We start from the raw sequence: 26,845 nt of genomic DNA, 5'->3' as shown, positions 1-26,845 counted from the left end.
AAAGTTGACACGTGCCCTTATTTACAAGGTATGTACTATGTGGATGCCAACTAGCTTAGTTAGTAAAGTATTGAGGGAGTGGTAACCAAGACCTGTGATCGAATCCCGTCTACATCAATTGTCGCTTTGCCCTTTGTGGCTCTCTTTACACCAAAAAAACAAGGTATGTACTCGATCTCATGCTATGTACTCCGTAATATCTTTCAATTACAAGGACAATCTAGACGGAACATTAAGCAAATTATTTCAAAAGTGCTACTATTAATAACATAACACCTTTTTTTTGTTCAATTAGTGTGTAAACATTGGACTTATACCACTAATGATGCGCTTTTAGGTGTATCCGTTGAATCAATACTCAATAGGATGAGCAGTTTTATGGTAGATAGGTCATCCAACCGTAACACTAACACACAATTATACTCTAATTAATAAAGCAGGTTAGATTTTAATCTTAACACATTCAACAAAATAATACATATATGTTGGACCCACCAACTTCATTAAATAAAGGCTGATACATGTAATTAAATGAAACCCTTCTATAAATAGAAGGTGATATTATTCTGAATTTATTGGTATCCAAAATCTCAAAAAACATTTGTCAAAATTACGAAATGGAAATGGGTTCAATTTCAATCCAATACCCAGAATTATTTGTTGCATTTATATGTTTTTTGGTGACTTGTTTTTTAACAAGAAATGGTCTTCCATGGAATTGGCCTTTCCTTGGAATGTTACCTAGTGTTTTAATTCACCTTCACAGGGTTCATAGCCGTTGTGTTGATCTTATGCAACAAAGTAACTGCAACTTCCTACTCTTAGGTCCATGGTTTGCTAACATGGACGCCTTAATTACGGCCGATCCAGCTAATATCCAATATGTAATGAGCACAAACTTCACTAATTATCCCAAAGGAGAAGAGTTCCTTAGGATATTCGACATCCTAGGTGCTGGAATCTTCAACTCCGATGGAGATTTGTGGAAGTTTCAAAGGAAAATCATGAGGTCTTTGATCAATCACAAGAGATTCATTAGATTTTTAGTTAAAGTTACGTACAATAAGGTACAAAAGGGGTTGGTTCCTATACTCCAACATGCCTATAAAGATGGTCTTGTATTAGACTTACAAGATGTGTTTCAAAGGCTTACCTTTGATACCACATGCTTGCTAGTTACTGGCCATGACCCGGGTTGTCTTTCCCTCGAATTCCCCGATGTTCCGTTCTCTAAAGCCTTAGATGATGCTGAGGAAGCCATTGCTCATCGACATATCCTCCCTGATAACTTCTGGAAGCTTCAAAAGTGGCTTGGATTAGGGCAAGCTCATAAACTAACCCAAGCTTGGAAAGTTCTTGATCACTTCATTGATTCCATTATATCAATGAAACGTCAACATCAACAAGAAGAAGAAGAAGAAGAAGAAGAAGAAGAAGAAGAAGACAAAGAAGAAGAAGGTGTGGATCTGTTAACGTCGTTCCTAAAAGAACAAGTGGAAACGAGTGGGATCAACGTGAACGACGACAAGTTCTTAAGAGATACCATCTTAAACCTGATGCTTGCAGGAAGAGACACAACCAGTTCAGCTCTAACATGGTTTTTTTGGCTAATGTCACAAAACCCTAGAGTTGAAGATAAGGTAAGAGATGAACTAAAAGGAACACTCGTCTTACAAAATCAATGGCATGTTTTCCAAATAGAAGAAACCAACAAGTTAACCTATCTACATGCAGCAATATGTGAATCTTTAAGGTTATACCCACCTGTTCCATTCCAACACAAATCTCCAATCCAACCTGATACTCTACCAAGTGGCCATCATGTAACCCAAAACACGAAAATCCTGTTTTCATTGTACGCCATGGCACGAATGAAGGGTATATGGGGAGAAGATTGTTTCGAGTTTAAGCCGGAGAGATGGATTACAAAGGAAGGGAAGATCAAGTATGAACCACCACATAAGTTCTTATCGTTCAACGCCGGTCCCCGGACTTGTCTAGGGAAGGAGGTGGCTTTGACTCAAATGAAAATGGTAGGTGCAACATTGATTCATAACTATAAGTTTCATGTGGTTCATGGACAAGATGTTGAACCAGATTTATCAGTCATTCTGCATATGAAACATGGATTTAAGGTTAATGTTAGCAGTAGATGGAACACATTGCACTGAATTGCAACATTTAATACCTACTGCTGTACTCTATCTATTAGCTTATATAGCTACTGTTCAAAACTTATTATATTGCTTGCACCTGCTGTACAATAAATTTATATATTGTACATCGAATTAACTTTTTAAATCAGTTTTTGATAACCTTTTAGGTTATGAAGTGATTTTACTTTGTAAATGTTACTACTATATGAGTATATGGTTATTTATACATTATGAGCAGGGATGGCAGCGGGTCCAGGACCCTACCTGGACCCTGTCGGACCCTACCCTAAAATTAGGGTATGGGTCTTTATTTTTTAGACCCTATAGGGTAAGGGTAGGGTATGGGCATATGCTGTTTTTTTAGGGTAGGGTAAGGGTCTTAATTTTTCAGACCCGTACCCTACCCGTACCCTACCCCCGGACCCTTAAGACCCATACCATACCCATACCCTATATTTAGACCCGCTTAAATTTTGTTATTTTTATGTACTTCACTTTTTTTGTAAGGTCTTGATGATGAAGTAGATGATGATATGGACAATAACTACTACTAAAGTACTATATGGATGCCTATTTATTAACATTAATGTTGTGTAGTTAAGAATGTGGGATTTTGTAACTTATGAGCTTCGTACTTTAAAATGTATTGTATTTAAGGAAAGACAAGGATAATTTTTGAAGACTAGCTATTTATTTGTTTTAAAATGCCATATTACTCGTTGTTCTTGTATTATTTTTGCATATTACATATAATTGCATACAAAAAAGGAAATAAAAGTTATAGTTTAACGCGGACCCGCATAAGACCCTAGACCCTACCCATACCCTGTCGGACCCATAGGGTCCAGGTAAGGGTCTTATAATTTTAGACCCTATAGGGTAAGGGTAGGATATGGGTATATGTCAAAAAGTTAGGGTCCGGGTCCGGATATTACTAGACCCTACCCAGACCCTACCCATTGCCATCCCTATTTATGAGTGATTTTGAATTGACAATTTTTATTACTCCGTAAAAGAAATTTTTTTATCCATATAAAACACGAGTCTTTTACGTTATTTTCTTTGTCCATATAAAACACGAGTCTTTTACGTTATACCGGGTAACTTCTAAGTATTTTGAGTTAACTCTTTATAGTGTTACAATAGTTATTTTACACTCGTCTTAAATTTATCATTAGTGTTTGAAATTCGTTTTTTTTTTTTTTAACTGAGTCAGGAACTCCGAAAGGAGGAGCTAGGTAGTCCGCCTACTTTTCTTTCCTATCCTCTCCTTCTCTTTTTAATCTTTACGCTTCGTATCACGCATATGATTTAACAATTAATTAAACAAATTAAGTTTATCAATATTATTTTCACTTTCATCAAAATCCTGACATTGGAAAAGAGTGAGAGATTTAATACACCAACAGAAAAGAGTGAGAGATTTAACAATCCATGAATCTATACTAATATATTAAAAGGCGTTAGGAAGAATGTATACTTCTCATGTATACCTCTCCTCATTACGCCACGTCACCACTAATTAGCATCAAGACTTGTCATTACAACCAAAAACATGTAAAAAGGATCAAGCACCAGACCTCTTTGTTAAAAGTTACACTTCCTACCATCTTAGCCAACCGCAAATTATGTTATATCTTTCTATATAAACATATATATTTTTTTGACGTTAAATAATACATTAAATAAAAGTGAATGCAAAAACAAAAAGACAAAAAGGGAGTGATTACTTAATTTGTAAATGTACCGTTATTACTTTTCTAGCTTAAGCCTCAAAAACAAAAAACAAAAAACAAAAAATGGTGTAATAAATCAACTAATTATGAAGAAAAGTATCTAACTTTGTTTTGATTTTCGAATGTGGGATTTCATATTTGGGAAGTTTGTTGATCGGCCACTAATCTTGTGTCAACACCGTAATTCGATGTCATTTGATGTCGACTCCATCTATATGTGCACGTATTTACAAAATAAATAAACTCGAATAAAAGTAAGAAACCGAGACAACGCCCGGGCCACAAACTAGTTTAATTGATTAAAATAATCGTTTGACAAGATTTTTGACAAAATAGTAGAGGAATCTAGGTTACAATATAAAAAGAAATAATCGAAATGGTAAATATTAAAAGGATATCTCATACTCCCTCGTTTCCACAATGATGTTCAAGTTTATAATTTTGACACTATTCACAGTTGCAAGAATTTTCTAGATTATTTTCAGTACATAAGAAAAAATATATTTATGTGGAGTTTGTTTGATTCTACTCAATAAGTATTTTAATAATATCAAAATTTTATAATTTTTAAATGATACAAAATGTACATTGACAAACGTAAAAGTAGAAATCGGAACATTTTTACGGAACGGAAGAAGTAGAAAAATACATAAAGGAGGGAGAGAGTGATAAAAAATAAAATAAAAGTAACAATTAATGCAAAAGATGATAGATTTCTGTAAGATCACTTTTTTTTTCCCCTTTTACCAGAAGAATTTAAAGCAACCAGATTGACTGTTGGAAAAAAATGTTGCAACCATATTTCCGCAAAATAAGGAATACAGTAGTAAAGAATTCTTTTATTTCTTTTTCAGGAGAACAGTAGTAAAGAATTTTATATTCTAAGGAGAACAGTAGTAAAGAACTTAGGAAAGTTAATTTATTGCAGTACATTGTCTTTTCCTTTTTCCTTTTTCCTCAACCACTAACCATTTAGGTAAACACCAAGTACGGAGTATGCAATAAGAAGTCCGACTATATTGCATCCATCTGTTTTCGGAAGTTATTTAGATTTTTCATTTTAGTGCATTTGGGAAAGTTCTTTATATCCTATTTTATTTTATTTTTAACATATAAATTTTACATTTATATTCTGATTCGGCCTACTACAACATACAATTTGTAAGTATTTCGGTTAGAGCCAAAAAATTTCAGCTTTTATGAAATCTTGTATGTACATGAGAGTAAGGTAAACAAGACAATAATCGAACTCTTGGGATTGTTTCCACATGTGAAGATGGGATTACATATCACATGCGTTTCAATTACACATAGACCATATTTGGTATAGTGTTTCTAAGCGAAGGAAATGGAATCACTTAACTATTTCCTTTATCTAATATTTGGTACGAGAGGAGTGATAACACAATTCTTTTCTTAGGGCATGCTTGGATTGAGGGTAATGTATTAAAGGGGTAATAAAAGTCAAACTAAGGTAATTGAAGGTAATGATGAGGGGATGAAATGGTGGCAAAGAAACAAGGTAGTGTTGGCAAGAAGAAAATAAAAGGAAAGGGGGAACAAATAACCTCATCATGGGGGAAATAGTTACCCACCATCCCACTAGGGTAATTATTATCCTCATTTGGGGTAATTACTTCCCCCCTTCCTCCCTTCTCCTCACAACACCACCACTACCACAACTTCTCATCACAATACCACTACACCACCCTCCTTGCAACCACCTTCATTGTCCTTTTATTATGGTGGTTTGACTTTTATTACCCTCATAACCCATTACACCCAATCTAAGCGTGCCCTTAAGGGTGACCATTACCACCATTTGTTACCTCTCCCATTCTCCCAACCAACCCTATGGTAACAAAATTGTTATCCTCCTCAATCACCAATTTGTTACAAGTGATTCCTCTTCTGAAGTATACCAATCAACAATAAATGATAATAGCTAATATTGGTTCCCATTCTTACGGATTTCCTTTCCATTTTCTTTCATAAGTTTATAACAAACATGCTCATAGTGTGAGTCCTCTCCGGAATATTGAAACTTACTATCGTCGGAGATTGATGAACAGACCAGTAACTGTGGGTGTGTCAAACTCCGTCAAAAGCATCAATGAAAATTACTCCCTTGGTCTCCTTTTTTGCTTCATGCCTAGATGGGGTGGGGTTGTGCACAGGTCTATAGAAGTGGGGGAAATGTAAGGTTCTCATGAAGATGGACTTTAAGAGTTGTAAGAAAAACAGAGAAACAAAGAAATTAAGGAGTACCACATTACCAGTAGAGTCATACAGATTCACATGAGATAAATGAATAAAGTTTGTGGAATTTAAGAATATAAGCTGGGTTCGGAAAGGGCTACAAGCACATTAATATGTCCTACTTTGTATGTAATCTAAACCGAGAGGGAAAGAGAATAATTAGCCAAAACAGAATACTAGATCGAGATTAAATTCTGCGATTTTCAAGTGTTTCCCAACTTGTGTATTATTTCTCCCAACTTCTATAAAATGGCTAACCTCTACAAGCTCAGATGGCTAAAGACACATGGGTGGAAATGGGAATGATCATGTAGAAACTGAATTTCCAGAATAACATACGTGGGGTTTGTGCAATTGTGGACAGACGAAAGGCTCATCATACAAAAACCGGCATGTCACCCATATTCTAAAAATTAGAAATTGGAAATTGGAAATTCCCTCAGAGATCAAGTTCCAAGCAACTACTTGTGCCATTGCTTGGTACAGAGAATGCAGCTTGCAAGGAGAAGATATAGAATGATGCTTGGGTCAATAGACTACGATCCCTATTATTAGAACTTTGAAGCATCAACAAAATTAGGCGATAAATGCTCACAAGTTTTGATCATATAATGTATAAACTGTTAAAATGCTGATAAACAAAACTATCAAATTTACAATTTCAGTGACTAGCTATGAAAGCTCCCAACAAGAAAACGTGAAAATGACAAGCAAAGATATATTGATACTATAAAGTATAAATTAAGAGAAGTAACCTAGACAAGATGATTTAGTCAGAGGCTTCTCAAACTGTGCTATAACAGTCTCCTCTACCACACTCCATTGATGCAAGTTGGCCACTTCAGAATCCATCCTCTGAAAGCAGCTCTGTGAATACCACAAACACCATAACATCATAAGAATAAAGACTCCGATATAGGCAACACATCTTGCCATTAGCAAAACAAGAAAACAGAAACAAAGATACCGGAACAATGGCTGCACGCACGGAGAGAGGAAGGTGTTACTGATGAACAAATCAAGGGGAAGTGGGAACAACCAGTGTAAATATATATGGACCAGCAGCAGACATAATAGGTCCACTATATACTCCGAAACATACAACTATGAAAATAATCACAGTTCAACGACTACTCTTAGGGTATGCTAGGGTAGGGGATTATGAGTTGATGAGCTGATAGATGATAGGAGGACAAGACAAAGGGTTTGAACAAGAGTAGAGGTGATGGTCCATGTTTGAGCAAAGCTTATAGACATTTTACGGAACACTGAAACATGAGTAAAAATACTATGGCTTTACTACACCTCGTTGGCGTGAGTTATCCCAAGTGCATATCAAAGGAGGTGAAAGGGTCACTGGTGGACAATTTCTCAACAATGGCTTTTAGTGGACAAATTATATATCCATTTAAATTGCCTTCTACACCTTATTTGTTTTGGAATAGTAAGGAATTTAGATAGCTGACTTAAGTCGGAACGATTCTAATGTGTCTGAATGAGGCAACCAGAAAAAGAGTGGTAGCATAATTGCTTTCTGCCTCTCTGGTAGTCTGGTATGCTGAGAACTTGTAAAGAAAAATTTTATACTACAAACACTCACCTTTGAACATGTATATACGATGAGCGTCATCCAATTCCAGTTCTCCAGCAAATTTCTTTGTCCACCTATAGCTCCTTCTTGTAGAAAATAAACTAATGGTGACATAAGCTGCAACTCAAAGTGCCTTGGTTCACCACAAAGGTCACATGTTTTAGGATCAGCGATATCTCCAGTAGCCAACAGAGGCTTCCCCCCAAAGCAATACCTAAAATAAAAATTTCATCAGAAATAGCTAACTTTTACACGCAAGAGTAATAATATGTAAATAGTTATCAATATCAGCAAGGGAAAAAAACATCAAGAAGTTCCAATAAACACAGTCAACAAACTGTTCCCCAATAGTCCTAACCATCTGGACATTCTGGACTCACCTAACATTTGGCTATTTCACAAATACTAAAAAACTGCAACAAAATTTTGAGCACCTAGACTTTAGTATTTGGATTAATGCTTGTACGGAGTACTACACACAAATCAACACTTGAGAAGGCATGTCTTTCATCCCTCAAGAATACATAGTATGAACGCAGCATAGCAGCATTTACTATTAAAAATGAATAAATAAAGAACAACAAGAGGAGAAATGTCAATCAACCGCAACTGAAATTAAGGTGTGAGCACAAATGAGCCATCAACAAGCAGGGAATTTTATTTAATTTTTATATGTAAAAATATTCTCCACTTATTAGAACAGGCAGGAAAAAACTGTGACAGTAATCATGCAAAATCCAACAAATACAGGTAGCTCATTATCCTTGTATTAACTTTGTTATAGCTTCATTATCGTTATAATCTGTGTAGTAGCTCAGCCAGGAATCTCTAGAAACTGATTCTAAAAATTGAATATGAAGAACAGGCATCTATAACACATGAAAATGAAATGTGAAATTGCACAATTATAATCTGTTACTATCAAGTCCAGAAAATTTCTGAAAAGTTTTCTGTAGGTTGATACCTGAAACATTGTTCTGGCCATTTGTCCAGTCTTTTCTTGAACTTCAGGTAAATTCTATCTGCACTTAAAGCTTTGTCATACTCATAGCGTTCTTCTTCCCAGGTTTCTTCCTCTATTGGATCGTTACTATCTTTAGCTTGTGCCTCCTCGGCTGAAAGTGAAGGATAACTGGAACAAACAGCGGATGAATCCCGGGAAGATTTATCCTCTTGACTGTATACGTAAAAGCAAGGAAGTTCTGCAATCAAAATATGTACAGAAAATTTTCTCAAATAAGAAACAAAATTAATTTGTAATGAATGAAAGAAGTACAGAAATAGTTGCAAGTCCCGGAACCAGGAGTCCAACAATATCCAAATTGACAGCAAGCATAATACTAAACAGAGAAAGATGAAAGCAACTGTTAAAGCATAATCACAAAGTGAGACCAGGATAATGCATGGAACCACCAAGCAAACACATCACCAATGGATCTACTACACGTCTACACCATATGTTCCCTAAGCTTGACTAACAAACCTTGTCAAAAACGATCTAAAAGGACAGCTGGGCATGACAAAACTTCCCTACTCCCTATAGTGAAATATTTGCCATAGGGAGGCAGAAGAGAAGCACAAAAATCCACCTCTCTGCAACCGTAACACAGAAAATACACATTAGATAGGAAACTGTATTTGATCTAGATACTACAGTTATTGTGGCATTAGTTTAATTGCAAGACCCTCTTTGGAACCTTACGTTTCCAGAGGAAATCTGGATTGAAAATTTTAGGGTCTCTGTTGTAAGCCAGTCGCAATGTAATTTCCTTCCAGCATCGCCTCATCCATGATCCCGCACTATCGCAATTTACAGGAAGCATATCCTTTAAGGGTAAATACATACTGGTAAATCTTTAAGAGTATAAGACCATAAGCAACATGACACATTCGTCTCTTTATAACTCCTTACTGGAAAAGAGTTCAACTATTTTGTGGTTCATCATTTGGAAACTACTTAGAGCTCTTTAGCTATGGCATTACAGATTAACATTTCTTGAACTTTTAGTTGTATCAAGGACTAACTCTATCATAGGAGATTAGGGGTTAGATATCGATGTATTCATGACAGGTCCCCTATTCCTTCGGAAAGCTCAATTATTAATTCATGCCCAGTGCAAAAAGAGTTGTTCTTAAAGAAATAAAAAAATTACCCATACTAGTGGCATCAACTTTTCTAGAATTCGGATTCAATGAAGGAGGTATTGTTTTGGTCTCAGTGTTACTCTTGACATCTTGTTTAGCTGGCTTAGAAGCAAGGCTTGCAGCTTCAAATAGAGCCCTACCCAATTCCTCCAAGTTTATATCATCATCATCATCATCTCCATCATCCTCTGATTCAGCTTCAAATGAGTACAAATCATTGGAAGCCTTAATTTCAGAAGCCGAAGATGAAACAATTGCTGAGGCCGCTTGTGAGTCGACAAGTTCTGGTTCCCCACAGTTTCCAGGCTTCTGAACACGAATAGCACGCCAGCTATAAGGTCGTCAAGGTGGAGACACAACTCATGAGGAAATCAAAACGGTGGTGCATAGCTACATACAACTATAACCGTAAAGACTTGGAAAACACAAAATACCTTCTGCAAGGTGGATTAGGGCAACCAAGTACATAAATTACACGCTCTTCGATCTTCAGAGGTGCACCATGAATTGGTGCATATACCTATAACATAAAAAGACCATTATCTCAAAACTTCAAAAGAACAAACTTTTCCAGCTGATAGATCATATCATTACCTGTGAAATTAGGCACAATTTACTTCGACACGAACCACACTCGATGAAATCCAATCCTAAAGATGACTCGGGAAAAGGCCAGTCCTACAACAGACGGCATAAGATTAGTTAATACTTCAAATTTATATAATGTACACATTAAAGGAAGCCGGGGCAATGTTAATTATGAGCAGAAACTCTTACAGGAAGACCTCCGATTTTGGTAGTATAATGATCAGCAAGCTCTAGATTATGATCAGCCCATGGTCCAGGCAAGCCAAGAATCACTTCCCTCATAACTTAGTCAACTGGAAGAGTAAATCGCCCATAAGATACTTAATTTAAACTTATACAACTCAAATCAAATGCTTAATTTAAAACCCCAAACTATCAAATCCAGTCCAATACAATTATATTAACTTACAATTAACTAATTATCATTAAAACTGGGAATGATGTTCGTATTTTCAGTTTATGAAGACCAATTTTAAAATTCCAATCATGAATACGAATTCAGAAATATAAAATTTGATTGAGGAGGAAATTAATTGAATAAATACAAATGAAATAAAAATTCAATTAAGTTAAAATACAAATTCAATAAAATTAAAGCGCGAGAAATTGAAACAACAGATTACTGTAAGAGGAGGCAATATTAAGTGAAATCAGATTAATAGTACCTTTTTTGTAGATTGGTCTGCGTTTACTGCTGCTGGATATGAAGAAAGGATTGTAGAATAATGTAATTCTCCCTATGTGGGAGGTTCTCATTAGTGAAATATATATAGTAGTACAATCCTAAGTCTATGAGGAATTGTAATTCTAAGAAAACTCTAATTTACATAAAATCTATCTTTACTTAATATAAATCAAGAAAGAATAGCGCCTGATCACATTACAAATTATAAGAATTGTAAAATAGAACAATTAGTAACTTGCTATCAATCTGATACGGATTTAATTAGCTGTTTGCAATTGTGGAGAATACTGTTTGCGGAAAATAATCATAAACATATTGAACAAGGGAAGACGGAGTAACACTATAACATGAATCATGATATTAGTCATATTATCATGAACATATTGATCAAATTTAAATAATCAAATAATTAGAGTAAACTTACAATATCGATGATAAATTTGATTGAGGAGGAAATTAATTGAGGATATACAAATTGAATTTTGAAAAATAAAAATTCAATTAAGTGAAAATACAAATTCAAGTAAATTAAAACGCGGGAAATTATAACAACAGATTACTGCACGAGGAGGCCATATTAAGTGAAATCGGATTAATAATACCTTCTTGTAGATTGGTCTGCCTGCGGATACTGCTACTAGATTTGAAGAAAGGATGAAGAATGATAAATTGAACTTAAATTATTTTTTAAAAAAGAGGGGTTTAGGGTTTTATATTTCTTTTACAGGCTGCTTTTCCATTTCCAGTTATCCCCAGAAAAGCTAATCCTAAATTCTTATAAACTCCTTAATACAACCGGCAAAAGCTGACTCAACCCACCAATCGGAATCGAACCCAATCCAATGATATAGGGTTCGGTCAAGATTTTCAATATTTTTAATTAAATTGGTCAATATAATCCAACTCGTTTACTCAGATGGGTTGGGTCGGGTTGAAATTTTCAACCTGGAAGCAACTCGCCTAACCCATATAACTAACTGGGTTAATTAACCTACATAAAAATTTTAATTTTGAATGTTTTACTCTTTTTAAAACTTAAACTAAAGTCTAACAGCCGTTAATACTTATTTTTCTCTCTAAATAATGTTGGAGTATTAGTTTTGCTATGAGATTTGCCTCGAAAAAATGACTCTTTCGTTATAAATCTAAGTCAATTTTTACACTTAAACTGGAAAAACTTAAATGAGTCAACTTTAGGTCAACCCGTTTATAATCAAGCTGGGTTGAGAATCTCAATCCATTTAAGTAAAGAGGTCGGGTTGTGTTGGGAAGATCTCAACCCGTTTATAAATGGGTCGACTTGATTCCGACTCAACCCAACCCATTGTCAGATCTACTCCCTGAGTAATTTTGTCTTTCCCCCTTTTACGTTAACCCGGAAGGAGTTTTGGCTTTGATAAATTCTTATTTATTTGCACGTGGTGTACAAGAAGTCTTATACACCAGAATAAAAGTTACTCAAAATGCTTAAAAGTTACCCTTATATATGTAAAATTATTTATTTTTTATTGATAAAAAAATTCATTTTAATAAAATTCATTTCTCCAAAATCACTATAATGTATAAAATTAATTATTTACTCTTTAAAATGTTTATCTATCAACTTTCTTTGATATAATATTTCGTGTAAAAGTTAATCAAAACATATTAAAAGTTTAAAAACTGGTAAAAGTTACAAAAAAAATTGAGTAAAAGTTATCCTAGTGTACAATAAACTATTGTACACCTTGTGCGTGTGTAGACACCTACTTTTGTCCCCATTCCCGAAAGGGAAGGTTCGATGATGAAAGCATAAATCTCCACTTCACAACGCATCTCCTATAAAATAGCGAATCTCGATCACCCCTTTTCATTTCACCCGAAACCTGCTATTTATAGAAACCTGCTATTTATGGAAACCTGCTAAAAATAGTAACTGCCGCAATGGGTAGTTGTTAAAAGTGGCAAGTCATAAAAGATAGAAACCTGTCAGAATTAGGTGTTGCACTCCAACATAAATCTTAAATGAGATAGAGATTACGAGAGAATCCTATTCCTAATATGATTCGAAAATAAGAGTCACGTATTAATTAAAATTCTAACGAGCCTAGAGTTCGTAACGGGCCCAGACGCATTCCGTCACAAGGTTAATACGCACTAAAAGACTCGATTAAGTCTCAAACACTCCGGATTCTAGAAATCCGAATCTGACTAAGAAAACAGCCCAGATCCTATTTTCAACGCCTGGCTCTGGGCGCTGAAATTACCTGGGACGTGTTCTTTCCTAATTCCTCGTGGATTCGAGCTCTACAATTCTATCTTTCCACGAACTCTTTTCTATAAATATAGCCCAAGTTCGACGTGAAAAAGAACAACACACAATTATTATTTCTGAGTATTGACTCCAACCCCTAAGCCTAAGCCTCACGCTGCGAAATTGATCACGCGTTCTGTCGCAATCGATCCATAAATCGAACAGAACGTATCATGTCCCGTACCTTGAGATTCGTTAAATAAAAGGAGAAATAGCAAAGTCAAAGTGGTTAGTTTTCTGAGAACCGTGACGCACCTCTCAAGGGTGCGTCGTAATGTGTCCCTTTTCTATGATTTAATTGCTTTCCTCGCCCTTTTTATGAACTGTTAAACTAACTAAATCTGATTGTTCTATCACGCCTAATAAATATGGTATTTTTGGGAAATTGGATTATCATGCTAGGTCCCTTAATACAATCTAAATCAGATAATCGCGCTCAATCTAGTACTATATGTTGCATATTGTTAAAATCAACTCAGATTAGTTTAATAGTTAACACATGTCCCTTCAATTATTTATGCTGAGCTAGTAAGGATATCCTGCCTCTGGAGTTATCGAAAAGCGAGTACTCCTCTCGGTAGTTACAGTCCCTCGAACCCTCAATCTCTACCTTGCGGGTGTATGTTGAGAGATCCCCACACCAGGGATCACAAGGGAACCTACGGCCGTCGTGGTCAAACATAATTGCACTCCCTTTATGTCACGATAACCGGGTTTTGTCAGTTTTTCTCATTGTCGTTAAAAACTGAATGGCGACTCCTATATTACTAGTCAATTGGGTGTAAACTCACAGGAAATCCAATTACACTTGATTTGACAAAAAGAAACGTCACACCCACGAGGGACAAGGTCACGCATTAGCCTGGTGCTTTTTCGACCCCCTCACAGCGTGCAAGATCTTTTGTACTTTAGTCGATGCAATATCAATTGACATACTCCTAAGTTATACATTATTTAGGACGTGTTCAACATCAGCATTTAAAGTAGCGGGTAGCAATTTTGACCTATTCAAAATGGTACTTGCAAAATTTGTAAGTGTTATTCAATTAGCGGTTAGCGAGAGATAGATATTCGGCGGGTTTTTTTTCAAACGTTAAAAATAGCATTCAAAGGTAGCGAATAGTGTTCGATAAACTTATAACAGAGTTCTGAATATATTTAATTTTACTTTACAATCTCAACCGCTATTGTACTGAACACTTACGTATAGCGGGTATCTTTTAGCGGTTAAGTTACAGGTAGCTTTTGGCGGTTAAGTAGCGGGTGGCTTTTAAAGGTTGAGTAGCGGGTATGTTGTACAATCTCAATCACTACTAGTACGTTCACCGTTACTTGTTACTCTGACAGGCACCGCTACGTTACTCCACCGCTAAAGTTACTCACTACGTTAATTATACCAAATATAGCAGGACCTTATATGAAATATGATGAGATTTTTCATCAATTAATCTTGTATCTTTATTTCAGTAATTTAAGATAAAGGATAAGGGTAAATTAGGCTTCACTTATAAAATTTTGTTTATTTTATATAGACATTAAATATCTCAAGAGTTGGCTCATAAAATTAAATATATTTTCTTGAATATTTAATAGTTTTATTAAATTTTGGATGACAAATATATTAAACGGTGGATGGACGGTTAACGAATGGACGGATCACCCACATCTCATCCGTTTAATCCAAGTATCCATTCTTTTAATACTCTTGGGTGTGTATTTCTCATCTGGATGCGAAGACTAGGTATTTGGCATAAGTCGGTGGGTTTTGGTCGTCGTCCTCGTATCCAATCGATGATGCATGCTTATACGATGTGCTCCTTCCGTTTCGCCTTGGTGGATTATTGTCTGTTTTCCTTTGAGTAAGTTTCTCTGCTTCTTTGGCTTCCTTGAGTGAGAAGATTGTAATTTTTCTTTTCATTTTTTCATGAACTACCCCGAGCTTTCTAAAAATTCATCAAATACTTGCAGAGTTTACGAAATTTACCATACACGCCTGAATTTTTAGAATACATCAAAATGCCAATAATGACTAATAATCCTTAACTTTGTTAGTCGTTAACCCTTAATCAACCCCAACTAACTCCTACCTAAATTGATAAACCATAATTAAACCACTAATACGCAATTAAAGAAACCATTTACCCCTTTCTCATTGCCCCTCTCTCCATAAGCCGGTAAGTCACCACTACCAAACTCATTGCCGGTCCACCACCCAATTCGCTGTCGACCAACCACCATCTCCTAGTCACCATTGGCCATCCACATCCTGAAGGAAATAATGCCTTTGGTCCAAGTATGCATTTAATGTTAAGTCTAATAAATGCGGTTCAGTATTAATTAACAAGTTAATAATTCAGTGAGATCAAGTGAGCTGAATGCCTAGCTAGAGGCCGCTTCAGTTCAAGTGGGATTAATGATATTAATCCACAACTTACTCTTGACTGAACCCGTAGGGTCACACAAATAGTACGTAAACGGATCAAGTATTTAATGGCATTAAATACTCCATCTATGGATATTCGGAATCGACGGATCTTGGTTTCAGTGGGAGCTGAGATCGTCAAAGGCAAGAAATGAATACTCCGGAAACGATGATATTGCCGGAAACGGAAATATGGATCGTATCGAAAATGTAAATATTATCCAAGTCGTAGATGTTGCCGGAAACGGAAACATGGTACGTATCGGAAAATATTATCGGAAATGGAAATATTGCCGGAATCGGAAATATTACCGGAAACGGAAATATTGTCAGAATCGGAAATATTATCGGAATCGGAAAATAATTCCGGAAACGGAAATATTAAATATTTGTTCTAAACGGAAATTAATTCCGGAATCAGAAATATTAAATATTGTTCGTATCGGAAATAAATTCCGGAATCGGGAATTTAATCGGAAGCGCGTTGTACGAATTAGCATCGGACGAGACTTGCTAGACAAAGGCCCAGCACGAAGCCAGGCCTACGCCCAGCAAGCCCAAGCGCCCAAACACACACTGCCAAGCCACGCTAAGCCCAGCGCAAGGCTAGGCCCAGCAATGGCCTTGGCGCGCGCGCGGGGCTGCGACGAGTGGGCTGGCGCTGTGCGTGGGCCGCAAGGCCTGCGTGCGGTGCTAGCGTATCACTCGAAGGTTGTTACTCGAATCCTAAGGCTACCGGGATTCGTCATATGATTAAATCTAATCCTAAAAGATTTAGTTTATTTAATTAGAGTCCTAGTAGGATTATAATTAAATAAATTAGTATCCTAATCGGATTCCAAATCCTTTTCCATAACTCTATAAATAGGTGCCTAGGGTCACATATTTACATCGAGAATTGAAGTATTCAAAGGTAAGATTTTCAAGCAAAAATCAGCCACAAACACCTGCCCTATTAGCCGAAATTTATAGTACCTTGAGGGCGATTCTAGTTGGTCAATCTTAAGGCGGATCCGGACGTGCTGTGGACTATCTACGAAGGGACGACACTTGTAGTCCTAAAGACTTGTTCTTGTTCGGTTCGGGCGCAGCAAGGGAGGGCACGCTACAAAGTGTATGCATCTGAATTATGCTAAATGATTATGTGTAAATAATATGTTTCCTTGCTTTATGGTTTTTCCGCATGATTTATGTGTATTCATATGTATCATAACCTAACAGTGGTATCACGAGCCTCTTATTATTTTCATAATCTAAATTGCATGAACATGGTTAGATTTTACAAATTTGCAAGGAATTAAAGGGGTGATTAGTTTTCGTAATTAATTGCAAATTGCGTTTATTTAATTATATGTACGCAGTTTTTCGGCAGAATATTCGTTACTCAACCAAATCGAGTGATTTTTGTGTCAATTTCGCATGTAAAAGGCATTCTAAATTCGGCCGAACCAAGAATTCCCGAATTCGAAGCCTAACTATGACTTTTCGGAGGTTTAAGTTTTTCGAACGCAAAAGTTTGTAAATTTAAGATGTTAAATTGAATATTTGCGATTCTTGTTGATAAATCTTGAGTTTTTGATTGACCTACTGTATATGTTTAACAATTATGAATTCCTAGACTTGTTAATTATACAACCTAATTTGTAATTATGATTAATTTGTTGAAATTCGAAAATATTTTAAAATTGATTTGTTTTTCATAATTAATTAATAATTTAATTAGGTATCCATGATTAAAATCCACCATAAAAATTGTTAATTTATGTTAAATTTTAAATTTTTATGACCTAGATTTGAATCCATGTTAATCGGAAATTAATTAATTAATAAATTTTCGATTTTTCACCCTAAAATTATGAAATTAATATGATTTATTAATTTGTCGTTAATTTTAAATTAAAAACTTTAAATTTTTATGAAATCTCTCATAAATGTTGCACGCATAAAGCAAAGGAAGCTACGTGTTACCCTTAAGGGGTGTTGTATAGTGCGGGCATGCGACGACGAGCAAGGGAGCTCGTCGCCCATACGGTACGAATGCAACGAGCAACAAGCAAGAGGCGCGCGCGCGAAGCAAGGGGGTTGGGTGTGTGCGACTCGATGGGCAATGGGCGCGACGTGTGCCAGGCGAGCAGACGCGTGTGGGCAGCAAGTGAGCTGCGCCACAGCGCGCGCTGCCTCGCCCAGCGAGCAAAGCAGTAGCGTCGTGCTATGCGGGCTGCGCGCAGCGTGGCCTGGCGTGGCTGCGATGCGTGTGGCCTGCTCGTGCGCGCCTAGCGATCAGTCGATGAGGCGTGGATGCCTCATGACTCGATGGGGCTTGGGCGCAAGCCCAAGTGCCTCGTCGTGTTACGATTGACGCGTTTTGAATTTTAATTTCAGATTTTCAGTTCGGAAATAATTTTAATTAATTTTAAAATTAATAATTTAAATTGTTTTCTCGGATTTTAATGTTGAATACTATAATTATTATAAATTTTATTTATACTAATTATTTTACTAAAATTAAACCTTGAATTAATTTAAATTCATTTAATTCAACTGAAAAATAAATTAAATAAAATGGATTCAATTATAAATTTATATGAGCTTTAAATTTTAATTAAATTTGTATGTTTCCGGTTAGACTAGAAATACATTTTTATGTTTAAAATTAGTAAAGCATATGAATTTATTGGTTTAAGTGGGAGCAATTTTAGTCATAAACTCTTGATTAGGTCTACAAATCCTTTAAGGTTAAACAACTTGATTAGAATTAATAAGGACTGAATAATTGGTAGATTATTGGTGCCCTTGATTAATTGCTGCAAATATTTATGTGATGCATACAATGTGTTTTTACTAACCAATTATGTGGGCCATTCATGATAATGAATGGGTGAATGGTATATATATTCTATATGTACTGTTTTGCAGGTTATGAAGTAACTAGTATGGCCCAAATAGGATAGAAAATATGGTCTGCGTATCATTAATTTGAATGTAATTGGTCTATTGCACCAAATTTGTTTTTCAATTCAAAAATGGTCTGCGTACCATCAAATAGTTGTAATTAGTTTAATTATAGCTGATCCTGTTTGAAGAAAATGGAGCCTCCCACGGTGAAATTCAAGACAAAGTTTCCATCCATTTTCAAGACGGACTTTGAAGTTGAAGCTTCAAGATGAAGTCGGGCCATACTAGATCACATTTATCTTATGCATGCTTTAAGTTATTTATTGCTTTTAAATATGTCTTAAAAATGCATGAGATCGAAGCTTGATTATGTTGCATGATTAAGGATTTTAGTTCACTTAAAATCTAACCAACATAGTAAGAGCCTTAAGTTCCAAACTTAAAAATTGAGTTAAAAGGTGCCATGCCAAAATAACACTTACTTGGATAACCTTTACATCAATCTAGTAATAGATACGCTCAGCGAGGTGTAACTTATTGATCCTAAAGGGGTAAGGTACACAAATAATTGTGAGTACATGTTAGTTTTGGTGAAACTCAACGATATAAGTAAGGAGTCCTTTTATGTCGTGGAAAAATCGATAGGTTTACCTAATAAGCTCTTAGACGTACCTATCAACCAAGAGTAGTTTTTAGACTATTAGCAAACGGCTTTTTCTTACCTAAAAGATTTTAGAATTGAGTCTAAATACATAATGTGCTTAATTCTTCAATGGGTTTTAGGATCTTGGAATCATTTTATTCACACCTGCCGGAACACATAACTTGAATAAAATGCTTAATGAACATTGAATTATGCATGTATGCTAGAATTTAAGTTTATTAAGAGAAACTGTGAATGGTTATTTATTTGTTTATTCTTTTTCTATTGTAGTTTAACTATGGCAAACAACAATCAAAACATCATCATGGGTTCTGAGCTTATGATCAAGCTGAACCTAACAAATTTTCTTGAATGGGAAGCTAAGCTAGTTGAAATAGTCATACTCAATGGACTTGAGTATGTACTGTTACATCCCATGCCAAGCTACTATGCCAGAGACATGACCCCTGAAAGATTTGCCGCCTGGGATGCGGATCTCAAAAAGGTTATGAGTCTCATGCTGAACAATATCCCTAATGAATGGGCTAGAAGGTTTGTAGCTTACGAACCTTTTACGCTCATCAAGAATCTGAGGGATATCTGTCGTGGAAGCACGGAGGACAGGGACCTGAAGGTCCATGAGTTGATTGAATTAATGTCTGGTCTAAAGGTTAGTTCTCCCAACAGGTGTTATAGGATGGAGGTCCAAGAAACACATATTCAGCTCCTTCGCACCAAACAAAGGGTAGGCGTCCCACTAAGGTTCCATGTGGATCTTAAGCTTTCATATTTTGATCGCCTAAGTCTGCTAGGAACACCAATAAGCGAAAGGATGGAAGTCTCTATCTTGCTCAATTCACTGCACAATGGGTTTGGTCGCTTCAAGCAACTATACCTAAGTGAACCAAGAGAAGAAACAGTTGCAGAATTTGTTCACCTCGTTAGAAAGGCTGAGATAATACTGGACTGTGAAGCCAAAGATTTACTCAAGGCTAAAGGGAGACCATTCAAGAAAGGTGGAAAGTCCAAGGGCAATGCAAAATCAAAGCAGGACAAGTCCACATCAAGCTGTCTTTATTGTGATGGAATAGGCTATTACAAAAGAGAATGTCCAAAGCTAAAGGAAGATCAGAAGAACGGAACAGTCGTTCCATCTTCAGGTATTTTCGTTATAGACTGTATACTTGCTAATTCAACTTCTTGGGTATTAGATACAGGTTGTGGCTCACACTTATGTTCCAATCCACAGGGACTAAGAAGAAGTAGAAGGTTAAGCAAGGGTGAAGTCGACCTACGAGTGGGAAATGGAGCACGGATTGCTGCATTAGCTGTAGGAACTTATTATTTGTCGTTGCCCCCTGGGCTAGTTTTGGAACTGGAAGAGTGTTTCCATGTTCCAAGTCTTACTAAAAACATCATTTCTGTTTCTTGCTTAGATGCTAAGGGATTTTCCTTTTTAATAAAAGACCATAGTTGTTCGTTTTATTTTAAAGAGATGTTTTATAGATCTGCTAGATTAGTCAATGGACTTTATTTATTAGATCACGACAAACAAGTTTATAACATAAATACCAAAAAGGATGATTCAGATCTCACCTATCTGTGGCATTGTCGATTAGGCCATATTAACTTGAAACGCATGGAAAGACTTCAAAAGGAAGGAATTCTAGAACCATTTGACTTAGAGGATTATGGAAAGTGAAAATCATGTTTACTTGGAAAAATGACGAAGCAACCTTTCTCTAAAGTTGGAGAAAGAGCAGCTGAACTATTGGGTTTAATCCATACAGATGTATGTGGACCAATGAGTACAAATGCTAGGGGTGGTTTCAGATACTTTATCACTTTCACTGATGACTTCAGTAGATATGGTTATGTCTACCTGATGAAGCATAAGTCTGAAGCCTTTGACAAATTCAGGGAATTTCAGAGTGAGGTAGAGAATCAATTAGGCAAGAAGATTAAGGCACTGCGGTCTGATAGAGGCGGTGAATATCTAAGCTATGAATTTGATGACCATCTGAAAGAATGTGGAATTCTATCAGAATTGACTCCTCCTGGAACACCACAATGGAACGGTGTGTCGGAACGGAGGAACAGAACCTTGCTAGACATGGTTAGATCAATGATGGGTCAGGCCGAACTTCCACTAGAATTTTGGGGACATGCACTAAATACAGTTGTACTCACTATAAATAGAGTTCCGTCTAAAGCTGTTGAAAAGACTCCATATGAGTTATGGTTTGGAAAGCCTCCAAATGTGTCTTTTCTCAAGATTTGGGGATGTGAAATATACGTCAAACGATTAATTTCAGACAAACTAAAATCTGACAAATGTATCCTTGTGGGCTATCCAAAGGAAACAAAGGGGTATTACTTCTACAATACATCTGAGAACAAGGTGTTTGTTGCTCGAGATGGTATCTTTTTGGAAAAGAATCACATTTCCAAAATGACAAGTGGGAGAAAAGTAGACCTCGAAGAAATTCGAGTCGAACAACAAACTCTAGAGAATGCTCAAGACGACATTCAGGATGAAACTCAGAGATCTTTAGAAGTATCTGGTGAGAATCATGGTCAATCTAGAAATGTAACCCCGCGTAGATCGCAGAGATATAGATCTCAACCGGAAAGGTACTTAGGTATTTTGACGAACGAGAGCTATGACGTTCTATTACTTGAAAGTGATGAACCTACGACTTACAAACAAGCTATGACGAGCCCTAGCTCCAAGCAATGGCATGAAGCCATGCAATCTGAATTAGACTCCATGTCTGAAAATCAAGTATGGGATTTGGTCGATTTGCTAGATGGCTACCAAGCCATTGGAAGCAAATGGGTTTTCAAACTGAAAAAGGACAAGGATGGGAAACTTGAAGGTTTCAAAGCTAGATTGGTTACAAAAGGTTACAGGCAAGTCCACGGTGTGGATTACGATGAAACCTTTTCACCAGTTGCAATGCTAAAGTCTATTCGGATAATGTTAGCAATCGCTGCATATCACGATTACGAAATATGGCAGATGGATGTCAAAACCGCTTTCTTAAACGGCATTTTAACAGAAACTGTGTTTATGACACAGCCTGAGGGTTTTGAGGATCCAAAGAATGCTAAAAAGGTATGCAAGCTAAAGAAATCAATCTACGGATTGAAGCAGGCATCCAGGAGCTGGAATATACGTTTTGATGAAGCAGTCAGTGACTTTGGTTTCATCAAGAACGCAGACGAATCTTGTGTATACAAGAAGGTCAGTGGGAGAAAAATTACTTTTCTAGTATTATATGTCGACGACATATTACTTATCGGAAATGACATTCCTATGTTGAACTCTGTCAAGATTTGGCTTGGGAAATGTTTTTCGATGAAGGATCTAGGAGAAGCACAATACATATTGGGCATCAAGATTTACAGAGATAGATCTAAAAAGATGATTGGACTTAGTCAAAGCACTTATATCAATAAGGTGCTTGAAAGGTTCAAGATGGCAGACTCCAAGCGAGGCTACCTACCCATGTCTTATGGAATGACTCTAAGCAAGACTCAGTGCCCAAAAACACTTAATGAGCGTAGACGAATGAGTGGGATTCCATATGCATCATTGATTGGTTCAATAATGTATGCTATGATATGTACACTCCCGGATGTTGCGTACGCACTCAGTGCTACGAGCAGATACTAGTCAGACCCAGTAGAGGCACATTGGACTGCTGCCAAGAATATTCTGAAGTACCTGAAAAGGCACAAAGATGACTTCCTAGTCTATGGTGGAGATGATGAATTAATTGTTAAAGGCTATACGGACGCAAGTTTCCAAACCGACAAAGATGACTTCAGATCACAGCCTGGGTTTGTCTTCTGCCTCAACGGAGGTGCAATAAGCTGGAAAAGTGCTAAGCAAAGCACCATTGCGGATTCTGAAGGAAATAATGCCCTTGGTCCAAGTATGCATATAATATTAAGTCTAATAAATACGATTCAGTATTAATTAACAAGTTAATAATTCAGTGAGATCAAGTGAGCAGAATACCTAGCTAGAGGCCGCTTCAGTTCAAGTGGAATTAATTATATTAATCCACATCTTACTCTTGACTGAACCCGTAGGGTCACACAAATAGTACGTAAACGGATCAAGTATTTAATGGAATTAAATACTCCATCTATGGATATTCGGAATCGACGGATCTTGGTTTCAGTTGGAGCTGAGATCGTCACAAGCAAGAAATGAATACTCCGGAAACGATGATATTGCCAGAAACGGAAATATGGATCGTATCGGAAATATAAATATTATCCAAGTCGTAGATGTTGCCGAAAACGGAAACATGGTACGTATCGGAAAATATTATCGGAAATGAAAATATTGCCGGAATCGGAAATATTGCCGGAAACGGAAATATTGTCAGAATCGGAAATATTATCGGAATCGGAAAATAATTCCCGAAACGGAAATATTAAATATTTGTTCGAAACGGAAATTAATTCCGGAATAGGAAATATTAAATATTGTTCGTATCGGAAATGAATTCCGGAAACGGGAATTTAATCGGAAAGCGTATAGTACGAATTAGCATCGGACGAGGCTTGCTAGACGAAGGCCCAGCACGAGGCCAGGCCAACGCCCAGCAAGCCGCGCGCCAAGTGCTCGACCAGGCCCAGCGCAAGGCCAGGCCCAGCCAAGAAATGGCGGGCGCGCACGAAACCCATGGGCTGCGAGGCCGCATGCGCTATGCGCTCGGCGTGGGCCGCAAGGCCTGCCTGTGGGCGTGCATGCGTGTGCGTGTGCTCGTGTTCGTAACGAATCCTAATCCTATCGGAATTCGTGCATTGATTAAATCCTAATCCTAAAAGATTAAATTTATTATTTAGAGTTCTAATAGGATTCTAATTAATAAATCCATATCCTAGTAGGATTATAATTCCTTTCCATAAACTCTATAAATAGGTGCCTAGGGTAACATATTTACATCGAGATTTGAAGTATTCAAAAGGTAAGATTTTCAAGCAAAAATCAGCCAAACACTTGCAACCCAAATAGCTGAAAATCCTAGTAACCTTAAGGGAAATTCTAGTTGGTCAAGCTTAAGGCGGATCCGGACGTGTTGTGGACTATCTACGGAGGGACGACACTTGGAGTCCTAAAGACTTGTTCTTGTTCGGTTCGGGCGCAGCTAGGTAGGGCACGCTACAAAGTGTATGCATCTGAATTATGCTAAATGATTATGTGTAAATAATATGTTTCCTGGCTTTATGGTTTTTCCGCATGATTTATGTTTATTCATATGTATCATAACCTAACAGATTCTACAACTGAAGCGGAGTACATTGCTGCACATGAAGCAGCAAAGGAAGCTATATGGCTAAAGAAGTACATAGGTGAACTTGGTGTAGTCCCCTCCATTAAAGGACCATATAGCCCTATATTGTGATAATAACGGAGCTATTGCACAGGCAAAGGAGCCTAGACACCACCAAAGAGTCAAGCATGTACTTCGTAGATTTCACCTTCTACGAGAGTTCGTTGAAAGAAAAGAAGTCGAGATAAGCAAGATTGGAACTGATGACAACATATCAGATCCATGGACTAAACCTCTGCCGCAGGCAAAGCACAACTCGCACACTGCAGCTATGGGAATCAAGCATATTGGAGAATGGCTTTGATGTCCTTGTTTAATGTTTTAAAGTTTAAGAGTTTAATACTTTGTAAAACATTATTGGTTAATCATTCACAATAAATGAATAGAATTCATTTTTCCATTTAATTTGTGGTTTATTAAATGATGAGTCCCTTCAATTTGACGATATATTCAAGATCACAAGATTGGGATTGTCCTCCCATAAATCGGGATGAGATGCTTAAAAGTTGTACAAGGCCACTCGGAGAGCTAGAAACTGTAAAATGCATGGTCGTGCTCGGATGAATCATAGGTTATGATTATCTGTTTATTTGATCAGTTGAACTCTGAAACCGAGAAACACCTCTGGACATAATAAGGATGACAACTCTTACCTTATGTTCAAGAGCAAGCATCGAGCGACAAAGGAATTAGGAAATGCACACTTGTCCCTAAGGACAAGTGGGAGACTGAAGGAAATAATGCCCTTGGTCCAAGTATGCATTTAATGTTAAGTCTAATAAATGCGGTTCAGTATTAATTAACAAGTTAATAATTCAGTGAGATCAACTGAGCTGAATGCCTAGCTAGAGGCCGCTTCAGTTCAAGTGGAATTAATGATATTAATCCACAGCTTACTCTTGACTGAACCCGTAGGGTCACACAAATAGTACGTAAACGGATCAAGTATTTAATGGCATTAAATACTCCATCTATGGATATTCGGAATCGACGGATCTTGGTTTCAGTGGGAGCTGAGATCGTCAAAGGCAAGAAATGAATACTCCGGAAACGATGATATTGCCGGAAACGGAAATATGGATCGTATCGGAAATGTAAATATTATCCAAGTCGTAGATGTTGCCGGAAACGGAAACATGGTACGTATCGGAAAATATTATCGGAAATGGAAATATTGCCGGAATCGGAAATATTACCGAAAACGAAAATATTGTCAGAATCGGAAATATTATCGGAATCGGAAAATAATTCCGGAAACGGAAATATTAAATATTTTTTCGAAACGGAAATTAATTCCGGAATCGGAAATATTAAATATTGTTCGCATCGGAAATAAATTCCGGAATCGGGAATTTAATCGGAAGCGCGTCGTACGAATTAGCATCGGGCGAGACTTGCTAGATGAAGGCCCATCACGAAGCCAGGCCTACGCCCAGCAAGCCCAAGCGTCCAAACACACGCTGCCAAGCCACGCCAGGCCCAGCGCAAGGCCAGGCCCAGCAATGGCCTTGGCGCGCGCGCGGGGCTGCGACGAGTGGGCTGGCGCTGTACGTGGGCCTCAAGGCCTGCGTGCGGTGCTAGCGTATCACTCGAAGTGTGTTACTCGAATCCTAAGGCTACCGGGATTCGTCATATGATTAAATCTAATCCTAAAAGATTTAGTTTATTTAATTAGAGTCCTTGTAGGATTATAATTAAATAAATTAGTATCCTAATAGGATTCCAAATCATTTTCCATAACTCTATAAATAGGTGCCTAGGGTCACATATTTACATCGAGAATTGAAGTATTCAAAGGTAAGATTTTCAAGCAAAAATCACCCACAAACACTTGCCCTATTAGCCGAAATTTATAGTACCTTAAGGGCGATTCTAGTTGGTCAATCTTAAGGCGGATCCGGACGTGCTGTGGACTATCTACGGAGGGACGACACTTGGAGTCCTAAAGACTTGTTCTTGTTCGGTTCTGGCGCAGCTAGGGAGGGCACGCTACAAAGTGTATGCATCTGAATTATGCTAAATTATTATGTGTAAATAATATGTTTCCTGGATTTATGGTTTTTCCGCATGATTTATGT

General features: G+C 37.0%; 2 protein-coding genes across 6 annotated transcripts; one reads left to right on the top strand and one right to left on the bottom strand.

Annotated features, from left to right (window-relative positions):
- The first annotated feature begins 554 nt into the window (after positions 1–554).
- Positions 555–2,252, top strand: LOC110775538 (alkane hydroxylase MAH1). Its single transcript, XM_021980144.2, has one exon. The coding sequence runs from the start codon at positions 618–620 to the stop codon at positions 2,169–2,171; it is 1,554 nt and encodes a 517-aa protein (XP_021835836.1). The 5' UTR covers positions 555–617; the 3' UTR covers positions 2,172–2,252.
- A 4,475-nt stretch (positions 2,253–6,727) lies between these two features.
- Positions 6,728–11,919, bottom strand: LOC110775539 (probable 20S rRNA accumulation protein 4). Of its 5 annotated transcripts, none has more exons than XM_021980145.2 (9): positions 11,763–11,919; positions 11,141–11,212; positions 10,665–10,768; positions 10,482–10,565; positions 10,322–10,407; positions 9,896–10,218; positions 8,707–8,944; positions 7,752–7,956; positions 6,728–7,018 (listed from the first exon to the last, which is right to left on the bottom strand). In XM_021980145.2, the coding sequence occupies exons 3-9, from the start codon at positions 10,755–10,757 to the stop codon at positions 6,893–6,895; spliced, it is 1,155 nt and encodes a 384-aa protein (XP_021835837.1). In that variant the 5' UTR covers positions 10,758–10,768; positions 11,141–11,212; positions 11,763–11,919; the 3' UTR covers positions 6,728–6,892. The 5 variants fall into 5 exon arrangements, with proteins under 5 accessions (XP_021835837.1, XP_021835838.1, XP_021835839.1 ...); XM_021980146.2 differs by having other exon boundaries at positions 11,141–11,172; positions 11,763–11,911; XM_021980147.2 differs by having other exon boundaries at positions 11,141–11,169; positions 11,763–11,911.
- Positions 11,920–26,845: the final 14,926 nt, after the last annotated feature.

This window comes from Spinacia oleracea, chromosome 3, assembly GCF_020520425.1.
Source record: "Spinacia oleracea cultivar Varoflay chromosome 3, BTI_SOV_V1, whole genome shotgun sequence".
Lineage (NCBI taxonomy): Eukaryota > Viridiplantae > Streptophyta > Magnoliopsida > Caryophyllales > Amaranthaceae > Spinacia > Spinacia oleracea.
Note: the sequence above shows the minus strand (reverse complement) of the source record. Positions and strands in the feature narration are given on the sequence as shown.